The sequence below is a fragment of the Macrobrachium nipponense genome, chromosome 26 (assembly GCF_015104395.2).
Source record: "Macrobrachium nipponense isolate FS-2020 chromosome 26, ASM1510439v2, whole genome shotgun sequence".
In the NCBI taxonomy this organism is placed as follows: Eukaryota; Metazoa; Arthropoda; class Malacostraca; order Decapoda; family Palaemonidae; genus Macrobrachium; species Macrobrachium nipponense.
This window is the reverse complement of record NC_087215.1, coordinates 33,614,045-33,637,672: the sequence shown is the minus strand read 5'-3', so window position 1 is coordinate 33,637,672 and position 23,628 is coordinate 33,614,045. Positions and strand designations below refer to the sequence as shown.

Below are 23,628 nucleotides of genomic sequence, written 5' to 3'. Positions count from 1 at the left end.
TAAATATCTAGTTATTTGGTTGCGTTCACAGCTACCTTTATTGTTTGGTAATCTTCCAGAAATTAAAACAGTAGTATAATTATGGTAATAACAACATTTAAGATAGCATAATATTAATTTTTAATTCAAAATTCATTATCATTTTGGTATAAATAACTTTTCCAAACAATGCAGTCATACAATTGATAATTTCAGGCAGTCCCCAATTATCAGTGGACTTAGTTATTGGTGATCTTGTTTTATGGCGCTGGTCTAACACCAAAAATCAGCAGTTTTCAGCACCATAATATGCTGATTTCCAGTTATCGGCACCAATACATACCTAACAGAGGAACCATTAATTGGCTATTGGTGCCAAAAGCACCATACATCACTGATTTTTGGTTATTGGTGATTTTCACTTATAAAGAGGATATAAAATCAGTGAAAACAATCATAAAGTTGTATCTCAGTCATGCAACATCTGCACTTGTTTTCCATGGAGAGCAAATCTTTGGCTGTAGACGTTCAGTAAACTGCAACAACGCCAAAATGTCACAGCTGTATAACAGTAAGGCAAAGCAGCTACTGCTTAGCCAGGGCCTTTCTTTCCTCCCTTCCCGGTCATACATCATGAAGCAAAGACACAGGCATGAAACATTGCACAGCTATGTATACGTACGTACTTCCTTCCTTGGAAATAGGAACTGTTCTCGAAAGGAAACTTGCAGGGAAGAGTAAGCACAAGTGCGCAAGGAACTCTCGTTCTAACACTGAAGATACATTCGGCCATGCCTATGACAATGGAAGGAAGGCAAAGACAACGATCTGGGCAGGAGCTGCACAAACAGCAGATGCACTGTTGGGGAGGAAATCCCAGGTTAAACACAGTCATGGCCTACAGCAAAACATGAAGAAGGATTAACTAATGCAAATCCAACACTGAATGGTGGTTCTTGAAGCTACGCCACATGCATTGAATTGCACACACCCGAACTGAAATTGACTGGCTGTCACTCCAATGGAGAGTACAGGTAGTCCCCAGTTAGCAGTGGGGGTTCTGTTCCGATGGCTTGATGATAAGCATAAATCGGCAATAACCGTAAATTGGCGATTCGGCGCTGATAACCAGTTAATGGCACCTCTCTTATGTAGTATTGGCGCCAATACAGTGGGGCATCGCTTAGTTGCGGATCAGAAACCACGGAATCAGTTAGTCACAGGTTTTTTCTTGGACTGCTTCTCATGCTATATCACGGGTATGAATCGTAGCATCACAGGGCAAACGTGTTGCGTATATGATGCTTATTGGTAGGCTAAGCCTCAGCCGTGGTCCAATAATCACCAGCATACATGAAAAGGCTAACAGTATGATATTAACAGGCAATAAAACCATACTCACCTTATATATTATTGGCATATCTTCATAATAAATAGCCTATTCAAGGTTAATGTATGACGTTCATTGGTAGGCTAAGCCTAGTTGCAGTGCGATAACCACCAACATACATGAACAGATTCACATTATGATATTAACTGACAATAAAGGTAATAAAACTATTCTCACCTTATATATTATAGACATATCTTCATGATAAATAGCCTATTCAAGGAATAATTCCACATCACTGCACTCAACTTATACTCTGAGTGGCCATCCACAAAATGTAAACATAATTCGAAAATGTAGTATGTATACGGTTGCATTCACGGCGACCTTTATTGTTCGATAACCTTTTAGAAATTTTAATAGTATAGTAGTGTAATTACAGTAGTAATAACATTAAGGCTAATGCAATACAGAAAAAAGAAAGAAAGTCTTAATTGAGCCAGTGTTCAGTGCGCCGAGTGAGACGGTCTAGTTGAACAATATTAACAAATAGTAAATGAAGGAACAAAACTTTTCACAATAAAATTTAGCATGAGTGATAAACAAAATCATTCATCGTTGCGGTGATACACAGCTAACTTGAGGTAGAGGAGGGGCATTGATATTTTTGATGAATAATTAATTAATGATTTAAGTTATTATGCGTCGTGGTATTGTTGAGGAGAGAAGAGATGGTAAAATCTTTAATATAATATGTATGTAAAAGCAGTACCAATTCACATAATAAAATATTATTTCACAATAAATTTAACATAACGATAAAATATGAAAACATCAAATGCAAAAAAAAAAAAAAAAAAAAAACTCTCTCAGACACGCACACACTATCAATTCCTTTGATTATCCTTGTACCTAATATGTGAATAAATTTGATTTTGTTATCAGCTTTGCATACTACAACCAATTCGGCTTTCTCAAAGGGTTCCCATCTCTTCTCCCTCCATCCCCCAGCCAGCTGGGCGCCATTTTCACTAAACAGTTCATAAATTGTAGAGAAAAAATAAATTTCAAATATTTTACTTCATATAACATACAGTTTCATTACACACTTAATTTAACTCTTGAACACATTAACAATAGAAAATGTGTGAAAAGGGGGACTTTTTGGGATGGCTGAAACGAATTATCCTGATTCCCTTTATTTCAAACAAATTGCACTTCGAACAGCCTTCTGGAATGGATTACTGTGGAGTATAACATGACGTAAGGTTGCATTATTTCCAAATGAGCAAAATATATCAAAACAATATTCTACGAAAACATGAAAAGAAATTACTAAGAATGAATTAAGTCTAAAGATAGGCACCAGCAGAGACACATTTCTCTCAGACTGCTGCCAAAAGGAAAAGTGGATGCACTAACTAGATGGTGTTGCTTCCTCCCATACCATCAGTAGCCAACTTTAAACAGCTGGCTCCAGCTTGTGCTGCAAGTTAATCCCATATGTAAAGACCAAAGGTTTATATAAATAGAGGAATAAATAACTTTTAGGATTTCTTGTTTCATTTGGTAAACATATCTGATATCTATGACAGGTAGGCTTGCTAATTTCCTCTGTAATTCTCTAAAATTTATTTGTTCCTACGTGAATACAAACCCTTTGTCTTTATGTTTGGGATTAACTTTCAGCAAGCTGCAAATCCAGCTGTTAAACTTGCAGAGTACCGATAGTAGGGGCAGAAGTACCACCCACCAAGTAGGTGGGCATTCAATTACATGCAGTTTTCTTTGGCTGCCATTGTAGAGATGTGCATTTTTTTCTCAGATCTGCTGTTCTACTTTCTCTTTTCTGTGTTTGAATACATTTCTTTTGCTTTCAGCATGTTGATATTTTTTTGCTGATACTTATACGTTGATAAACTGAAACACTTAAACATGTTTTTCTGTTTAAATATATTTGTTTTGCTTTAAGCATGTTTATATTTTTTATTGATACTTATATGTTGATATACTGAAACAAACGTTTTTCTGTCTATAATTATAATTATGTATTCACTTATTCTTGCTGCAAAGTCCGTATTAAGATTTGGAGCCTTCTCCTTATATATAATTTCAGTAGTACTTACTTTTTTTCAGATTTATGCAAACCCAGCACTTAATTCCTTGGTGTTTGTTTAGTGTATTCTGTTTTCCAACTCTTGATACAAACTGTTCTATTTTTAGACATTACTCACCTCTTTCTCAAGAACTTAAAGCTTTGACATTTTTTTCTTCATTTGGAAATGCTTTTTCGTGAACAAACATGAACAAATTTTTTTATTTTCAACTACACAGTTTCTTGGAATGTTGTAATGTTGGGAGGGCTGAGAGATCAGGCAGTTTTTTTGCTTTCAAGCGAGGGTTTTGTATGAAGATACCAATTGCTGAAACCTAGCAACCCCCCTCCCTCAACACTGAGGTTGATGTCATGATATCTTAAGACAGTGCGTTTGGTCACGACTTGCTCTCCAGGACCAGTGGGAGTTCCCGTCTACAGTTCCTGTCTTGTTTATTGGCCATTTGGAGGGTGGTTTGAAGGCTCACTCTCTTTCCCTCTGAATGTTGTTCTTCACCTCCTGAGCAGTTGAGGATTTTTGCCAAGAGGAAGCATCAGAGAAGGGTGGCAGTGCCATCTTGGAGGGGATTTTCTCCTCCTTCGATGGCCACACTTCTCAGTATCCTGGTCTCTTCCATGCCTTCTTCCTCCAGTTGCTTCCTCCTCGAAAAATTTTACCCCTTCCCATTCTTCCATAGCTTCGACTTTGGAAGTTGGGTTAGGGGATATTTTCTCTCTGGCTAACCCCCTCTCTTGGGGTAGGCAGGTTTCCCCCTGCGAGGGAACAGAAGATATTTTCTCTCTGGCTACCCCAGCTCTCTTGGGGTGGTTAAGTTCCCCCCCCCAAGTGAGTGAAGAGGAAATGTCATCTTGTTTTCTTTCAAGATCAAAGTCTCAGAAGATGGCTGGCAAATGGGGCCTCTCTAGGCCTTCCAGGAGTACCAACCTTTGGTGGCCTATTATCCCATTTCCTGTCCTCTTGCTTTACTGTCATCTGCTTCAACAGTTGTCAGCCCTGCTGCTCTCCCTTTAGCTGTACCAGGATATTCGGTTCCGGTGTGGCACATCAGCCTTTGGTGTACCTTGACCAGCAATTTGAGTTGATGTCTGCAGCGGCTAACCAGTTCTCCTCCGTTGGCAGCATATCCCTCTTAGAGCTCTGGAAACCTTTGGTGGTGGTGGTGGCTTCCTCTGGCACTCTGTCTTTTGATGCTCTTATGAAAGCAGTGGTTGACAGTGACATAATTTTTTGAGAGAAGTTCACCAGTGTTGTGAAGAAGCAGCGTTGTGTCTTATTTCAATCTTCTCTTCCATTGTCTCTATCTGACCATGGCCGTGATTCTCCCACCCCAGCTCACGGTCGTCTTCTGATGAGGGGGTGTCCCGTCCAGCTGCTTCTCATCCATCAGTACTTCATTCCAAGCAGAGATCAGCGGTTGGAAAATCTATGGCAGTTTCATCTTCCCTGACACCCCCATTAGTGTTTGTAGGAAGGCTGACAAGGCTACTGTTAAGTAATCCATTGTAGTGAAGGCTTCAGAAGTTCAGCCATTTCTTTCTGGGTCCTACAATCCTATGACGGACGTGAGAGATTCTGCATGGCTGCAGAGGTGTTTCCGGCCTAGGCCATTGTTGCCTCATTGCTCACATGTCTGTGTCATTAGTCTCTGTCATTCCAGAACTCCTACCTATTCACTCTCTCCCAGGAGCCCCTCTGACTGTTGTTCCAGCTTCCATGACCATGTCCTGTCGCATGTCCGCGTCCATGAAGATGTACATGCAGTTAGTTCAATCCAGTCAACCATTCAGCCTTGCTCCTCAGTCTCTCGTCATCTCTCACATTCTCACTCTCCTAGAAGAAATCGGGTTCGTTATGAATGTGATAGCATGGACAAACAGCTGTTGTACAGGGGGGTGTTAAGTTGTATCAGGATGGCGTATCTACGAATGTACTATTGAACTCTCCCTTGTGAATGTTTGGGGAGAGAGAGGGATGGCCTATGGCCCTGCCATGTTGAAGCACCGATTCCCGTCTGATCATTGCCTCATGCAGTTTTGTCGAGCAAAGAGCATTCATATTAGTTCTGTGGACATCTGGAAAGGTGACAACCCATGTGCAAGTGCATCAACAGCATGTCTGTGGAATGCCTTTCGTATGTGTTTTAGTTTGATCATCTCGTAATGGCCAGAGGACGTATTCATACCATCTACATATGAGCAAATAGGGTCATTCTGCTAATTTTTACGTCCTTCCAAAATGTAAGTTGACGGCAGTGGTCAGCCTCCGTTTTTAGTAAATATCTACATCACCAAACAAACGACCAACGAATTTGAATGAACAAATGGTTCTCCCAGACAATTCCGACAAAAGTTACAACCTTCAATGGTCATTTTCATCATAGTATATCCAAATTCCTTTCCATAAAGACTACAACCGATCGAATGAATTCTTTTTAGCTTAATGATGAAGACTAATTCTTGAAGATGGAAAGGGGGTCCTGGTCCTCAACAAGTTCTCCCCATTCCTTCCCATCCTCTCTCAGAGAGGCGAGATGACTTGGCCTAATGGTGAGACGACAACTATCCCTTTGGGATGTTGTGCACTCTTCATTTCCCCTCCAGAGATACTTCGTGCCTCAAAGCATCAACCGAAGGGCATTCACATACCCTTCAAGAGGTTAGGTTGGGTACTTGACCTAACTTAGCCTCGCCTAACTAGTTCTAGTCTAACCTTACCAGTCCTGCATTTCAATATGGAAATTATTATCTAATGGCATCCACCAGGTGGTGGTCTCCTGCTCTACAAGGTGGTTGAGTTATGTTAGGCCAATTACCAACAAACCTAACCAGAAGGTACTAGCCTAACTATACCAAACCTGCACTTCAATATTCTGGGCCTTATTGTTTCATTACATTATCCAGAGGATAATAACCTATTCTTCCAAAGGTATAAGTTGGGTATTTAACCAAACCTAACCTAGCCTAGCGACCTATTATGCACCTCAATAACCTAAATCTTTACGACTCTACAAGTCTCGGGATCCGAAATCAGGTTTTCCGTATCTTGTTAAGGAACAGTACCATGGTGGTTCGTTAGTCGACAAGAGTGAGACTGGTGTTATATCATCTCCACTAATGATGGTGCGTATTCCATTGACAGTATGGATGCATGAGTTTGCACAGCAGTCAACTAGATATATTCCAGGAGGATGGATGTATAACAGACAAGTTTGGTCTCTAGGGTCAGTGTTAACGACAACCGGTCTTGACACCTCGATGTTTTGAAGAATTGTTCAATCTAGGTAGAAGTTCAATTACTCCAATCTTGACACTGAAGATGTTACTATTTGGCTCTGCCTCTTTGGAGAGTGGGCATAACTGCCATCAACCATGCCACATTGAAAATATCACTTCTTGCCAATCAGCAAAGTTAACAATGATTGGGTTGGGTCGATATTTGGATAGGTGACCTTCTAGAGCACCAGATTCTGTTCAACATCTTTTGCATTCATGGTTAGAAATGTTGGGACTATGGGTTTCACATCTGATGTCTAGGCCTGTCCCTTACGATGCTATTGATGAGCAAATCACAGGACTGGGAACTCTTGGTTCTCGCTCAAGAGTTCAAAAATTATAACTTTCATTACATCTCAGTTTTACCTGCAGAAAAGGAGTGTTTCCGAATTTCATCACTAAACATCTTCGAGCCAATGATTTAAGGATTATAGTGATATAAGATTTATTTAGAAAATCGTAATATACAAGATAAGGGAATAATGAGAGGGATATATGGGGACTGATTGTAGGAAAGGAAAATCAATGGGATAAATGAATTTCCTTCATACGGTATCAATATCTAAGTAATGATTTTTTTATTTTCACTATAGGATATGAAAGAGTGATGGCAATAATGATAGTGACGATAATGAAGTCTTTTTCCCCCCATATGAATTCTTCTCTCAAGATGTCGTGATCATGATAATGACATCATCAAGTGATCATTTGAGCAACACCTAACTATACGAAGATAAGAGAAGAGAGATTAATATTCTTAATCTTTTGCTTTTTATTTTCATATTGATAGCCCTACCTATAATCTTTTTGGTAGCATTATTTTCCACTACATTTAAGTTATGAAACTGATGAAACACAAGATGATAAATGATGAATACACTGGGATCTCATGTAAGGAATGAAAGAATATATTTCATATTAAGAATTTCATGTTTATTTCACTATAAATATTTTAACATCAAGTTTACTAAAGTACATAATTCTTGTATCATAATCCTTAAATCATTGGCTTGAAGAAGTTTAGTGATGAAATTTGGAAACACTCCTTTTCTGCAGGTAAAACTAAGTGTAATGAAAGCTATAATTTTTTTAACAAGAGGTCGGAACATCCTGCTCCCATGTGAACTCTTGAGCAAGACAGTTTCCAGCCCTGTGATTGGCTTATCAACAGTCAATCATGAGTGTTGTAAGGGACAAGCCTAGACATCAGATGCACGGCTCATGTGAATCTATTTAGTTGTTAGTACTTGAGTAAGTGACCTCCAAGAAACTTCAGATGCTGTTGGCACCTAGGAGACATCTTTTGAATCCATGTTTCAAATTTGGGCTTATAACTTCTTGTTGCGTTGCTTGATTCATTGGGAGATCAATAACTTCCTGTGAGGAATGGGAGATGTAAGCAATAGCTGCTGCAGTTACTAGTTGATCCACAACCTGAGGTGAGAATATCATGTGGATCTTACGACAGTTTCAGGAAGCTCGGTGTCCGAACAGGAACTCCTTTGATGGCAACGACACCAAGTTAGTACCATGGTTTTCATTCTTTGGAACATTAACCAGGGTGGCAGGCTCCTAAACTTCCTTTCTTGGAACTTAAACACAGTTCTTTTTACACTTTCAAGAGTATCCTATTTATAATCTAGCTCTATTTGGATTAGAAGATGCAAATCCTTCCTTCTCTCTAGCAAGGGAAGAGAAGGACTATGAACAAACCAGTTGGTTATTCTTAGCTTTATAGTCTCCAACAATATGAGATCATCCAAACCTGTTTGAATCAAAGAGTTTACATTCCTTTAATTCAAAATGGCCAGAAGTCTGACGATTGAACATTTCTCGTTTAATTGGTCAGAGGTACAATCTCATTCCTTTGATCTTTCATGACCATGAAGAGAGTACCCAGGTGGGCCAATCTACCAGTCAGTTCAGAGATTTACTCATAATCCTCCTTCTATAAGTAAATCTCCCATATGTCAAGACTGACAATTTGTATTCGTGTTGGAACAAATGACAAATTTTTCGGGTAATTTCTGTTTTTCCTAACATGCAAACCTGAGGTCTTTACATAAAGGGCCCAGCCTCTTACCATCCCTCATTCTCTTACCTGGGCCAAACCATAGCCACCTTGCAAAAGTTAAACAGCTGGATTTCCAGTTCGCCTAAAGTTAATCCCATATGTAACGACCTCAGGGTTGTATGTTAGGAAAATACAAATTATACTTTAAAAATTTGAAATATTACTTCAGGTCCAAAACATTATAAAATAGTAGTCACTTTTGCCTGATTTCCACTGATTAAATCAAATAGCAAATTAATTACTAACTGCTGCTGTTGAAGGTTAATACCACAGAGAACTGTTTTAAGGATATAGTACCTGTGTGTATAAACATACTATACAAAAATACGAAACAATGTGTATGGGTAACTCAATATGCCTTAACTTGATTAAACTTACTATATTTCAGAATACTGGTCTTTAAAAAAGAGAATCAGTAATTACAGGCATTAACAAGGTTTTTGTCACTTATAAATCCAAGGGAATAAGCAATTAATGGGAAAAAATACTATGGAAAACCTGTAGGCAGTCCCCGGTTATTGGTGGGGGTTCCATTCCCAACAGCCAATAACCGGGGATCGGCACCAAAAAATCAGTTATCGCTAATTACTGGGGACTGCCTAATTTAATTTAGTTTGCAGTAATATTTTTTGAAACAAAATTTGATCCAATAAAGTATTATGCACAGCAGATACATTATGATCTTAGGATTTGATATGATTGCAAAAAAAAAAAAAAAAACACATTTCTCATACTGGCTTCCAATACATGTGATATACCCATATTTATTTTAGAAACGAGACATGCTTGTACACCAGCAAAGAATGGTTAAACTAAACTATATAAGTAAGCATTATGCTAAAAGGTAACAGCACCGAGGTAAAAATCAGCTACTGCAATGAAAGATAATATGGGCTGATAAAATGTATACCATGTTAGTTTGAAACAGAGACAATATACTTGAACATACCTCTATCACATCAACAGCAAAATCAGGAACTGGAGGATCATATGAAACAGTGTATTTATCAATAGCACTGCCTTTGAATTTTCGCAATTCTGCTGGTAACATCTCATACTCCAACATATTAATTAAGGTCTCGACATCTTGGTACTTTGGAGTTAGACCTGCTCGCACAACATTATCTGAACAGGCCATGCATTCCACACAATCTAAAAGGAAATTAAAGGTGTTATTTATTTATTTATTTTTTTTTTGTATGGTGTTTTTACATTGCATGGAACCAGTGGTTATTCAGCAACGGGACCAACGGCTTTACGTGACTTCCGAACCACGTCGAGAGTGAACTTCTATCACCAGAAATACACATCTCTCACTCCTCAATGGAATGGCCGCGAATCGAACCTGCGACCACCAAGGTGAGAAGCAAACACCAAACCAACCACGCCACTGAAGAGCTTTAAAGGTGTTATTGAACAAATTATAACCAACAAAGGATTAAGATTGTATGTATTAATAGAACTGGTTGTGAAAGTGTCTGGAATCGTGAAACAGAGCATACTCTCGTCCAGATATGCAAACGTATTTGTTTCTCAATTTAATAAATAAGCCCATGCCTCTTCTATGATGAAATTTTAGTATACTATACTAACATCTTGATAACTATACAGGTACTCCTAGTTTAATGACGACTCGGACTTACTACGACAACTATACAGGTACTCCTCATTTAATGACGACTCAGACTTACAACAACAACATGAAGACAGAGAAAAAACAAACAAAATGAAAATAAAAGCATTACCAATGGTGGACAACAGAAAGGCTATTCAGTGCCAATAATCTAGCCTAGACTAGGTTTTGAAAACCTTGAAATCTATGGCTAAAACAATAAATAAGGCATTAATATACTTTGTAAAGAAAAGCTATACAGTTGAACTCTTGAAGTCTGCATTCTATGGGCTGGGAGCTCCCCTGGTTTGTTTACAACTTCAAAGACAGCAAAAATTATACCTTATCTCCTGTTTTAGTGAGAATAATTCTTAGTAATGAAAAGAAAATGTGTGAAGTCAAATATGTTTTTTTACTAACTTGAAAATAAATATACTTTTTTAAATATTCCACTTGAGAAGTCTCTACCATGTCAGTCAAAACAAAGAGACATTTGGCATGCACGAATTCCTACTCTTAATATGCTTGAAAGACTTACATGTAATACAGTCTGATAATTTTTTATACAACTGTGTATTTACATACGTATTTGATATGTCAACCATGAGATCAGATGATATTAGAGGTAATAAGTTCAAGCATAAATCTTTATCAATGCTAGAAAACGCTTATCCCCTTAGCGAGTAGTTTAGTGTTCACTTTCCTCAATAGATGGCGTTGCGCTTCGTTTACGTTTTGACGACGACATTCAAATGCCCCGTGATCGCTGAAATTCATTCATTATATTCTTCATCTCACTACCCTCTATAATAAAAATAAATGACGAAGAAACTAATAGCAATAATTATGAAATATCAAATTTAGAATATGAAAGTCACTGCTAAATAATGTGCAGATTCTGAGAAAAGTTTAGCACTGTATTGACTTAGTATTGTATTGACTTACTAGTAGGCTAACTTGGGAATGTACGCTAAATATGAATAACTACACTATTTTGAAGAAAATTATACATTATGAAGTTATAAAATGATGAAGTTAAAATATATGAGTAATAAAATGATAAAAAGCCTTGCTAGAACTCTGCCAAGTAGTAGGCTATGTCGGCAACTAGTTCTGTGTGTAATATGACTGAAAATTAATGCTATTAGTCAAAATAAAGAGAATAACACTTTTAACGATGAATTCATTTAACGATGTGGTTGCTGGAACGGAACCCCATCATTAACCCTCTTGCGCACAGGCCAAAAATATAAGGCTGTAAGGTACACGACTTTTTCCCCGGGCCGTAAAGAACACACGCATGGAAAAGTTTTTTTGGTAAAATTTGGTACATCCGAACTATAAATGATATACGCTTCTCGTTAGTGTTGTTATGTGGGCAAATGACTGAATTATTTCCTAAAGCAATCGGCACATCTTTAAGAGGCTAAGAAATAATAAAAACAATGTGATGAACATGAAATGTTTAAGAAAAATCTGATATTTTTTGGAAATAATCATGAAAAATATAATTAGGTTTGGGGAGTTTGTTTTATACCTAAATTGTGTACAAATGTTTGATCTTTCATGTGGAGGCAATAATTTTGCTATAAAAGTTTGCCAATGAACTGTAATTGATTAAAAAATGCTAATTTTTTACGGAGTGCAATATTCAGATTTTCCAACCTACTTAGGTTGACGTTTTATATGGTAGCTAAGTAAGCTAGCTGCGTCAGGTTTGTGTTTTCTTCGAGATTCATCATCTGTCGACCCAATGGCATCAACTACGTTTTCTATGATTGACATTTTTTTCGTGAATTTTCCAGAAAATAACTTACATATGACGCGCCCGGCCTGTCATCTGTGCACTTACAGAAAAAATTATTGACGCGCTATGCATCATCAGATCATGAGAGGGTTAAATGAGGAATACCTGTAATAAAATTTATAGATATGATAGCATAAGACAGACATTTAAGTCAACACACATGTAAAGCACAGCTATTCCTGGATTTAATTTTTTATATAAAACATACTCATTTGTTTTCAGACAAAATTGTGGATTTTATTCTATAGCCTATTCATGGTGCATGTTTGAGAATCATCAACAAAATAAGACAGATGAGCTACAGGAAACTTTTAAGCCAAAAGAGCATTTATTCAAGCTAAAAAAAAATTAAGAAAATTCTTGTCCTTTTGTCAAGAATACTGTAACTGTATACTGGTGGAATATGTTGCTCATGGATAAACAACTGATTTTAGTAGATTAAGAGAAATAAATTTATACAAAGAAAAAATGTTCAGCACTCAAATTCTTGGTTATTGTTAAAACTGGCAGTTCTTTGCTTGCTTACTGATTCTGTAAAAAAAAAAAATTAAACCAAGATGCAATTGTGCTCTAATTCAATTTTTGACTTGGTTAATAAACCATGAATGCTGTTCCTACCCTAAACTGAAAGTCATCTTGATGAATAATGATAAATGGTAATCACTTGAAGTTGTGAGCTTCATGAACATGCCTATCAGTTTTTATATTTCAAGCTTATAATGAAAGAAAATATGTTAGTTCTCCAATTATACTAAATGAAAAACTAGATTAATGAGATTCTACTGTTAACATGAACTGGGACACATACAGTAACCTAATGAAAAAAAAAAAAGAAAAAAAAAAGAAAAAAATCAGTTACTCTCTTACCTCCATAAAGATAAGCATGTATAACATTTGGACCCAAGAACATTGCTTCTCCTGGCTGAAGAGTGAAATAATTCAGCAAATAAATAGAAAAGCAGCCCACATCTCCAGGGTACTTTTCATGCAGAGTCAGAAACAAGTCCCGTAAAAGTTCATTTCCTTTGGTAGAATCTAAAAATAATAATTATTATTATATACAAGCCATGAGGTTTATAAACACTGAATTCACAAAAAATATATTTCATCATTTTTTCAATTGGTAGCTTCTAGGAATAACTTACTGTTTAGATTTAACTTGAAAATAAAAACTCTACCACAGACCTAAAATGTTTATTCTAGGATAATCTCTTGGCAAGGTTGGACGGTGTAGAATTGAACTGATTATAGAACTTAAGCCAAAGGGCAAGCACTGGGACCTAGTAGGTCATTCAGCGCTGAAACACTGAAAGGTGTAACAGGAGGAAAACCTCGCAGTTGTACTGTGAAGTCCTGCTTCCAGCCCCTCGAGTGGGAAACCTCGTAGGAGAGGCTGTGAAACTCACCCACCCTATTGGGGGAAACTAAGGCTAGCAGGAACACCGTCTTGAGCGTGAGAGCCCTGTCCATGATGCCCTTGAGGGGCTTGAAGGGAGGCTTCTTCTGAGCGTCCAGGACCCTGGCTTCGTCCCAGCGAGGAACCGCCAAGGACCTGGGGGGCAGGCCTGCTTGCTCCTTGGAGTTACCCAGGTCTACACCTCTTTGGTAGAAGACCTGGCTCAACGCTGCCCTGACCCGTTTGATGGCCACAGCATCAGAATCTACGTAAAGCAACGGATTATGTGAAAAGACCATAGGCATGATCAAGGGAAGTGTAAGATGGAGGAGGAGGAGGAAGTAGATTGGTCCATAGCACTGAAATGGGTAGTGAGTGCTAGGAACTGCTTAATGAATAATGGAGGTTTCTCTCCCAACCAATTAGTATTTGGAAAATACTCTTCACTGCCTAACCTAATGGGAGAAGAAAGTTCAAGTCCTGCAAGCAGAGAGAAGGGGATGGAAGAGGTATGGTAAGGGACACACTGAATGCAATGCACAAGGCCAGAGAAGCGTTTATAAAAAATGAGTCGCGTAATAAAATAAGAATAGTGTTAAACAAAAACATCAGAGAACATATATTTGAAGAGGCTGTGGTAGGAGATGAGTATTTTATAAGAGGGAAAATGAAAATTAATGGAGAGGACCTGCTCAGGTAGTGGGAGTATCGGGGAAAACAATAGTAGTTAAACATGGGGATTCTTTAAGAGAAGTAGCTAGAATACATGTCACTAGGATTCAAAGACGATCACCAGAAACAGAAGAGATCTCTACTAGAAAAGATAAATCCCATGGTGTGAAAGGTAGATCAGATGGCTCAAATGAAGGGAATGTAGATTGGCAGGAAGGAGAGGAGATAATAGTAGGCGGGAGAAGGAACGCAGACACAGAAGAGGCTATATAAAGAGATGTGGTAGAGGAAACAGTGGAAGATGCTGGGGAAAGTGAGTAAATAGAAGGCGAGTTAATGGAAGAGATACAAAAATTCAAAAAGGGAAATAGAGGAAATAGAGTTAGAGCTATAAACAACGATACAGGACAAGTAGAAGAATGGACTATTAAGTCTTGCAGGAAAAAGATCAAGCAAAGCATGGGCTGATTCGTACAATGTACAAGACTCGCAGTGAGGTGACAAAGGGTGGGTTAACTTGAGGGATTATAGTCGGGTAGAAAAAATTGAAGATGAAGAGGTGTTGCTGGAATTTGAAAATAGAAGCATAATGGAAGCTAAAGAAAAAGAGCTTCAAAGTTGGAGAGATAACCAGGTAAAGGCAGCCCTCGGTTAACAGCAGGGGTTCTGTTCCCGGCCGATGCTGCTAACCGAAAATTGGCAATAACAGCACTAAAAACCTCCTTAACAGCGTTGCTAACCGAATATTGGCGCCGTTAACCAGAGACTGGCGCTGCTGTCAACTTGAGATTGGCATACTAACCAGATATCGGCACTGCTAACCAGAGATCGGCACCCAAAAATCCAGATACCCCTTAAACGCCTATTGGCATATTTTACGTCGAGATAAATTGTCTTTTGGGTGTCGACCGAACGTAATTTACGTCAACATAGAAAAGTTTTTTTTTTAATTCGCGGAAAAATACTTATAGGCCTACCAGCCTAAAACTTTTGAATCACGTGCCTTGGGGGATGCTGGGAGTTCACGGATCAAGGTGTTGTTTTGTTTACAATCGTTACGCAGGAACGCAAGTGCAAATTTCTTTCTTATCGCACTAAAAAGTATCGGTGACACATCCCGGAAATTATTTCGTCACTTTGACATAATTTTTGCATCATTTTAAATTAGCCGTTACATGGAGTATTATATATGAAATGTGTGCATTTTCATGTAGAATACAACAAAAAATACTCATGATTGTAGCTTTATCAGTTTTGAAATATTTTCATATAAATAACGATGTGCCAAAATTTCAACCTTCGGTCAACTTTGACTCTACCGAAATGGTCGAAAAACGCAATTGTAAGCTAAAACTCTTATATTTAGTAATATTCAATCATTTACCTTCATTTTACAACAAATTGGAGGTCTCTAGCACAATATTTCAATTTATGGTGAATTTATGAAAAAAAACTTTTTCCTTATGTCCGTGCAGTAACTTCCGAAAAAATCATACGTGCGATTGTCGTAATGTTTGCACCATTTTAAATTAGCCGTTACATAAAGTTTTACATATGGAAATGTGGGCAATTTCATGCACAATACAACTAAAAACAACTCATGGTTGTAGCTTTTATCAGTTTTGAAATATTTTCATATAAATAACAATGTGCCAAAATTTCAACCTTCGGTCAACTTTCACTCTACCGAAATGGTCGAAAAACGCAATTGTAAGCTAAAACTCTTATATTCTAGTATATTCAATCATTACCTTCATTTTGCAACAAATTGAAAGTCTCTAGCACAATATTTCGATTTATGGTGAATTTATATAAAAAAAAAAACATTCCTTACTTCCGCGCGGTAACTCTTCCGAAAAAATCATACGTGCTTGTGGTAATGTTTGCACCATTTTAAATTAGCTGTTACATAAAGTTTTATATATGAAAATGTGTGCAATTTCATGTAGAATACAACAAAAAATAATTGAAGGTTGTAGCTTCTCTCATTTTTGAAATATTTGCATATATATCACGATAAATAGAAAAAAAACCACGTTCGGTCAAATTTGACTACCAAAATGGTCGAAAAACGCAATTGTAAAGCTTAAAACTCTTACAGTCTAGTAATATTCAGTCATTTATCTTCATTTTGAAACAAATTCGAAGTCTCTAGCACAATATTTAGATTTATGGTGAATTAAAAAAAAAAACTTTCCTTCCCTCCACGCGCGGATTCTCTGCTGCAAATCTCCGAAATACGTACTTCGCATTCTCGGAATATTTGCTCCATTTGAAATTAGGCGTTTCATAGAGCTTTATATATGAAAATGTGTGCAATCTTATGTAGAATACAACAAAAAATAATTGAAGGTTGTAGCTTTTCTCTTCTTCAAAATATTTGCATATAAAAACAATTCGACATTCGGTCAACTTTAACTCGTTCGAAATGGTCGAAAACTGCAATTGTAAGCTAAAACTCTTACAGTTTAGTAATATTCAATCATTTACCTTCATTTTGAAACACATTGGAAGTCTCTAGAACAATATTTTGATTTATGGTGAATTTTTGAAAAACATTTTTTTACATCCGCACGTTACGAATTCATGCATCATTTTGTGATAATATTTTCTTTGTGTTGCTTTGATTGTTTTACAATGTGTTATATATACTAAAATGATCCACAATTTAGTGTACAATACAATGAAAATAAATTAACTCGTTAGCTTTAACCGTTTTGCTCACAGCGCGATTTGAATAAAATTATATATGAAATTTTGTTTCGTGCTATCATATATCGCATTATTTTTATAGGATAATGATATTTTTTTTCATTCTGATGGTTGCGTACTAAACTTCAGGCAATGACAAAAAAAGGAGCCAAAAATGAACTCTTAATCTTGAAAACTAAGCTCGCTGTGATTTTTTGAAAAAAATATTTTTTCCGCTTCGGCGCTCACTCCGAGACCCCCTAGGCATACGGGAGACGATTTTTATTATACCCCTTAAGTGTGTAAGGGTTAACAGCGTTGCTAGACAAGTGCTGTAAAACCGAATAGCCGTTAACTGGTGCTGCTGTTAACCGAGGGCTGCCTTATATGAGGAGGTAAATGATATTGGACAAAAAGCTATATCTACAAAATGGATAGTAACTGAAAAGATAAAAGGGGGGGAAAGGATATGTAAAGCAAGATTGGTAGCTAGAGGGTTTGAAAAAGAGATGGCATTGTGAAAAGGATGCTCCCACATGCAATGCTGAAATTTAAAAATCCTGTCTAACCATAATAAAGGTGAAAGATTGGAATTGTTATACATTGGATGTCAAAACTGCATATTTACAATGTGACGAGATACAAAGAGAAGTGTATTTAAAGCCACCTAGGGAAGATGGTTGGAGGGGATGATGGAAGTTGAAGAAAACCGTCTATGGACTCAAGGACGCAGCAAAAGTATATTATTGTAAAATGGTGAAAGTAGTGAGGGAGCTTCAAGGTGAAGAGAAGTAGACTAGAACCTAATATATTCTTTTGGAAAAAGGACAATAAATTGAATGGTATTTTGTGTACACACGTAGATGATTTTTGCTACGGAGGAACTGAAGGATTTTTAAAAACGATTGGGAAATTGAAAGGGAAATTCCAAGTAGGAGAACAAGAAAATAAAAGGTTTAAGTATATAGGAGTAGTAATAAAGCAGAAGAATAGATTTTCTCTTATCAGTGGCAGTATATTTAAATTCTATAAAAGAGGATAGAAGATATTCGGGTAATAGTGCTAGAACAAAAGGAGTTAACCGAGTATAGATCAGTGGTAGGGCAGCTGAATTGGGTGTCGCTACATACCATGCCAGAAATATCATACGATGTTAGTGAATTAAGTAAAGCATTTAAAGAAGGAACGACTCAGGATATGAAGAAGCTTATTAAAATTGAGAAAAACTAAGAACATTATGGGCGAAGTTACAATAAGTGAGATGGAAGAAGAAGATTTATTGGGAAGCCTATGCAGAAGCTTCATTTGGAAACATAGAAGATGCCCATACTCAACTGGGTTATATTATATTCTTGACAGATGGGAAGAGAAGTCCCATATGGTGGAAGTCTAGGAAATCCAGGAGAGTAGCAATATTCACCATTGAGGCTGAAGCCCTGGGTGTTGGGGAGACTATAAAAGGATTGATATATTTCAAACATTTGTGGGAAGAGGTAGTGGGAGGGAGAAATTTAGAAGCTATGGTTAATACTGATAGTAAAACACTAACGACCGCCATCAAATCAAGCACTGGTGGAAGTAGTAAGAGATTAAAAATAGATATTGCAGCAATAAGGGAAACCATAGAATTTGGGGAAAGAAAGGAGGTGAGATGGATAAAAGGAAATGAGCAAGTGGCTGATGTATTAATATTAACTAAAGCAGGAGTTTCAGGGGAAAGTATTAGAAATTATGTAGAGGGCAAAGAGTTGGAGGATGAAGGAAATTATGAGGGGACTAGGTTAGGAAACAGTTGGAGGGGAGGGAGAAAGAGACAGGTATGATTATATATTGTACAATTGTTATTGGTACTTTATGCATTGTCGAAATATGGTAGGTGTATTTATGGACAGCATATGGTTGATTTTAGGTGTCTGTTGATGTATTTAAGTTGTGTTGTGACGTCATAGAAGACAAGATGGCGGCGACGTCTACTGGATGTAAACAATAACACGGGGTAGAAGGAGACACGTGCGTGTGCTGTTTGGTTGGTAGGAGAGAGCTCTCTGTCGAGTAGGAGTTTTTTTGGATTGTAAGTCTTGTTGTGGTGTTGATCTAAGGTGATTTTGGGAGTATACTGGTATTGGAGAATGCGTACAGGTGGGTAGATTATACATTTATGTAAAGAGAGTTAGGCTAGGCCGGACGCCTCACTCCGGAGGCTACCAGCAGAGCTGTCATAGGAGTCCCACTGGCTGGCGGAGCGTGCAGGGGAAAGGCCAATGGGGCAGTGGCGCCACCCTCTCATGAGGCTGTCATGGGAACCACAAGCACGGGTGAACTCGAAGCAGAACGTGGGAGCGGAGCGGACCTTCCAACCGTGAGAGTGGAGCAAGCCGTCCGACAGGTAGAGCGGAGAGGGCCTTCCGACAGGGAGAGCGGAGAGGGCCTTCCAACAGGGAGAGCGTAGCGGGCTGTCCAACCAGGAGGGCAGAGCAGATTGTCCGACCGGGAGAGCAGAGCAGACCATCCAATCAGGGGAGCGGAGCGTACCGTCATCGACAGCGTGCCCCCGTCATGTCGGCTACCGCACCTATCCCAACCTCTCAGTTCAAGGCAAAGACAGAGCTGTACGCGCTCAACTCCACGTAGAAAGACGCCTCTTCTCTGCCCTGCACCCCTTCTGATGAAGGGACTTCATCAGAGGGATAGGTTGACGTGGCAGCGGCACAACCCTGTTCGTGGGACCGTCATGGGAACCACAAACATGGGCGAACACGGCGCAGACCGTAAGTCCGGGGAGCGGGGCCGACTGAGACGACATGTCCCGTCACGGCAGCTACCACACCTACCCAAACCGCCCCGGTTGGCTATGATGGGGAGAGTGGAGCGTTGCGTGGGGAGGAGGGGGCCGAACCTGCTCAACTCCAAGTAGGCCGGCACCTCTATGCCTCGTACCCCCTCCTATGGGGAACTTCATCCGAGGGAACCACATCTGCCTGGGGAGCCGGTCGACTGTGACAGCATCATTTGAGGGGGGGGGGGGGGGGCGAGAGCAGTCTGCCTTGCGGTGCACCCCCCAGACATACCCCCTCCCTCTGCCAAAGCACTTCTGTGGGGAAGTCTAAATGGAGTGTGAGGGGCGCCGGTCCAGGACCAGGTCTGGCTCACTGAGGGACCCGTCAGCTCCCTCTGCCTCCGAAGGGTGCCAATCCCTCCAGGGACGTGACCAGGGGGCTCCGTTGACTCGTAGAAAAACTCCGACGGAAGCCTCGGCTGGAATGGGGGGGAACGGCTCTACCGACCCGAGCCGGGAGCTGGAGCTGGAGCGGGTGACTGAGCAAAGTGCTCCACAGCGGGACATTCCATAGCAGGAGGCAGGAACTTGGCAGCGCACAGCGCGGCAGGGGCCTGGCAACGGACTCACCTTGGTCCTCTCGCTGGGAGGGGACGGGAAAAATTCTGACGCTTTGCTGGGGAGTCCTGAAGCGGAACTGGAGACAATGAAAGGCCTCCTGGCCCCTGGCTCGTGCTTCTACTCCTCAGAACTTCTGAGGGAGACTTCTTGGAAGGGAATCGAGGCTTTCTCTTCCTCCTTGTCGATGCCAGATCCCATTGATGCTCCGTCCACGCAGCTAATTCACCTAACATGGCCCCATGTGAAAAAGGGTGGCCCAAACACTTGTTAAATAAAGTGTGTGGGTCTATCTACACTGGAGAAAGAAAAGCCCCACAAGTCCCGCCCTCAGGACCAGGGCAACGCCGTAGAGAAGAAGCCTCCATCTTAAAACTGACACCAACACACTTGCAGTCAAACACAAACACAGGGAAATGGCCGGTAACAGATGACAAGCTGAAGCGTGTGAACGCTACAGCGACCAGGAAAGGACTGGAGAGACCGGGTGAGGGGTCAGGATCTTCGACCCCTGGGGCACGTACCTGGCTTGGGGTGGGGGAGGAAATAACAAGTTTTTCTGGTCAGTACTGGATTGACATACAGGATTCTCCTATGATAGTAGTTTGGGGTAAGTACATGGCGTCAGAACATACACTTGCCAGACAAAACCAGTGAGCATAAAAAAATATGATATTGGGAAAAAATGTTACCTACTCTTCAGTTGTTTTAGGGGGCCAAAAATTCCTAAGTTGATACACATAAAAGATAATTCAAAACCAACCCATTTTGCTTTTACACAGCCTTTCATGCTATGGCAAAACACCACCCCCTCAGCTCCAGCTGATTGCACATGCTCATCAGTTCCAAAGACCAAAATGGGTTGCTTAATGTGTTCTATTATATATGCATAGGTCACCATTACTCCCAAACTGTATTTCTTGTAATCATTGTCTTTGCTTTCCTTTCAATTATTCACACTTATTCATCATTTGCTCTGAATATAAATTCAGCCTTGTTCAAGTGGGGCTATCATTGTGAAGTCCAGAGTTTTTAAAAGCTTCTTGAGCATTCATTCTCAGCCAGTTCTGAGGTAGCTGACTGTTTCAAGTAGTACCTCATTCCTGCCTAGTTACAGTTTTTTGCAAGTTACCCTTACCCTGGTTGTTGAAAAAAGGGATTTTGACGTAGGAAAAATCTATTTCTGGGCGAGGAAGCCGTGTCGCCCAGTGAAATAGGTTCCTTCAGCACTATTTCTAAGGTAAAATATTGCTATAATACCAGAGAACTGCTAAATTGGACATGCCAGAATATTCTGGCTCGCTCACCTTCATTAAAAGGTGTCGGTATAGTTCTGGGGCGAGTGAAAACCACTACCATGGCACCCTCTCAATATTTTACCTTAGAAATAGTGCTGAAGGAACCTATTTCACGGAGCGACACGGCCGAGCCCAGAAAACTGTTTATTTCTTGGTGATGGTCTTTTTCTCCTACATATTCAGACAAAATTTAAAGTGAATTCTGCACTCTCTTATCTGTCTCCTTATGAACATTGAAGAGTGAAGGGTTATTGCGGCATAGTACAAAGTGTGGATGTGCTGTGGGAGCTTCTCTTGATTGGTACAAGTTGGTGTGACTGGGATCCACCACACAAAAAAATGACTAATTTTCTAAGACAATTTGTATTTTTCATAGCTACAAACCTGAGGTCTTAACAATAGGATAATTTCTAGTGCATAGCTGGATCTGGTTAAATTGGAAATGAAAGCAAGGAATCTCGTGAGATCTGGCAACCACGCATCTACGCCACTGCGCCAGTCTTTCCCAACTCAGGATATCTTAGCAGAGAGAGGGGCGGCTACAGGTGGGCAGTACAATGTTAAGACCTCAGGTTTGTAGCTATGAAAAATACAAATTGTCTTAGAAAATTTGTCATTTGTTCATACGCGAACAAACCTTCAGTCTTAACAATAGGATAGACTCATACTTGGAGGGAGGTACAAGACATCCTAAACCGGCTGGGGGCCTACCCACCAGTCCAGCTACAGAAGAAATGACTTCCGGAGAGGGACTGAAACCTGTGAGAAGCTAGATAAATTGATATCTAACCACCCAGACACTGAGTGATGTACAATGATATATGGGAGAATCATTGTAGTATAGGGAACCAATGATATATGGGAGAATCATTGTACTATAGGGAACCGAGAAACTTTGACTGTCCAATAGCAAACCAACACACCAGGGTTTGTTACCATTCCCAACTCCCCCTTGCCAAGGAGTGAAGCATATGCTACCGAATAGAGGGTTGGATATTTGTATACCAAGCGACCACACTATCAGTATGACTACCTACTCGCCTGTATCAGACCAGTCCAGCGAATGACGTATCTATTCCTTAACCTGCCCGAAAGAAGAAGGAAGGTACAAGAGAAAGGAGACCAGCCAACTCACTCATTCTCTCATCTACGCAATCATCTTAGGTAAGATACAAAAGTGTCCTGTTAACGGCAATGATGAGTCACACAACCTGTTAGGCAGCCACCACAGGGCCCAGGGAAAACGTGTCCATAGATCTGTGGGCAACATCCTTAAGATAGAAAGAGGTGAACTTGGACTGGCGTAACCAAGTACCAGCGCTCAGCACTCTATGAACAGCCAAGTTCTTTTTGAAAGCCAGGGAGGGACCAATACCCCAAAGCATCATGCGCTCTAGCCTGCACAGACGTGGTGGTGGAATCATCAAGAATCAAGTATGCCAGTCTGATGGCTTCCTGTATCCAAAGAGCTAGCATTCTTCGACACCTCTTTCTTTGTAAGTCCTGTGCTAACTTTTTAAAAAGTCTGCGGCAGCCTGGCCTAAGGTGCTGTCCTTTTAAGATAGCAACGCAGGGCCCGGACAGGACACAACAAAAGCTTTTAAGTATCACCACCCACAAAGTCATTCAGTGATGGAATGGAAAGTGAAGTGAACCTTTCATCGTGCACAGAGGGATTTTGGGTCTTGGCCACAAATTACGGGACAAATTCGAAGGACATCGACCCCCAACCCCTGGTGCTTCACATCATAGCTCAGATCATGGAGCTCTCCTATCCTCTTGGAAGATGCCAAGGCCAGGAGGAAAACGGTCTTGAGCGTCAAGTTACTGTCAGATGAGCGACGCAAAGGCTCATATGGACCCTTGGTAAAGCTCTTGAGAACCAAGGAAACATCCCACGTCAGAGGCTTGAGCTCCCTAGGAGAACTCAATTGCTCAAACCCCTTAACTAGCAAGGAAAGTTGCCAGGATGAGGAGATGTCAATA

General features: G+C 39.8%; 1 protein-coding gene across 1 annotated transcript in view; it reads right to left on the bottom strand.

Annotated features, from left to right (window-relative positions):
* Nucleotides 1–23,628, bottom strand: part of LOC135200166 (mannose-6-phosphate isomerase-like) — a 148,704-nt gene that overhangs the window by 59,822 nt on the left and 65,254 nt on the right. The window contains exons 5-6 of the mRNA XM_064228527.1: nucleotides 13,059–13,226; nucleotides 9,722–9,924 (exon numbers count right to left, since the gene is read on the bottom strand). Coding sequence (XP_064084597.1) covers nucleotides 9,722–9,924; nucleotides 13,059–13,226 — 371 coding nt within the window. The remainder of the gene's footprint in view (nucleotides 1–9,721; nucleotides 9,925–13,058; nucleotides 13,227–23,628) is intronic.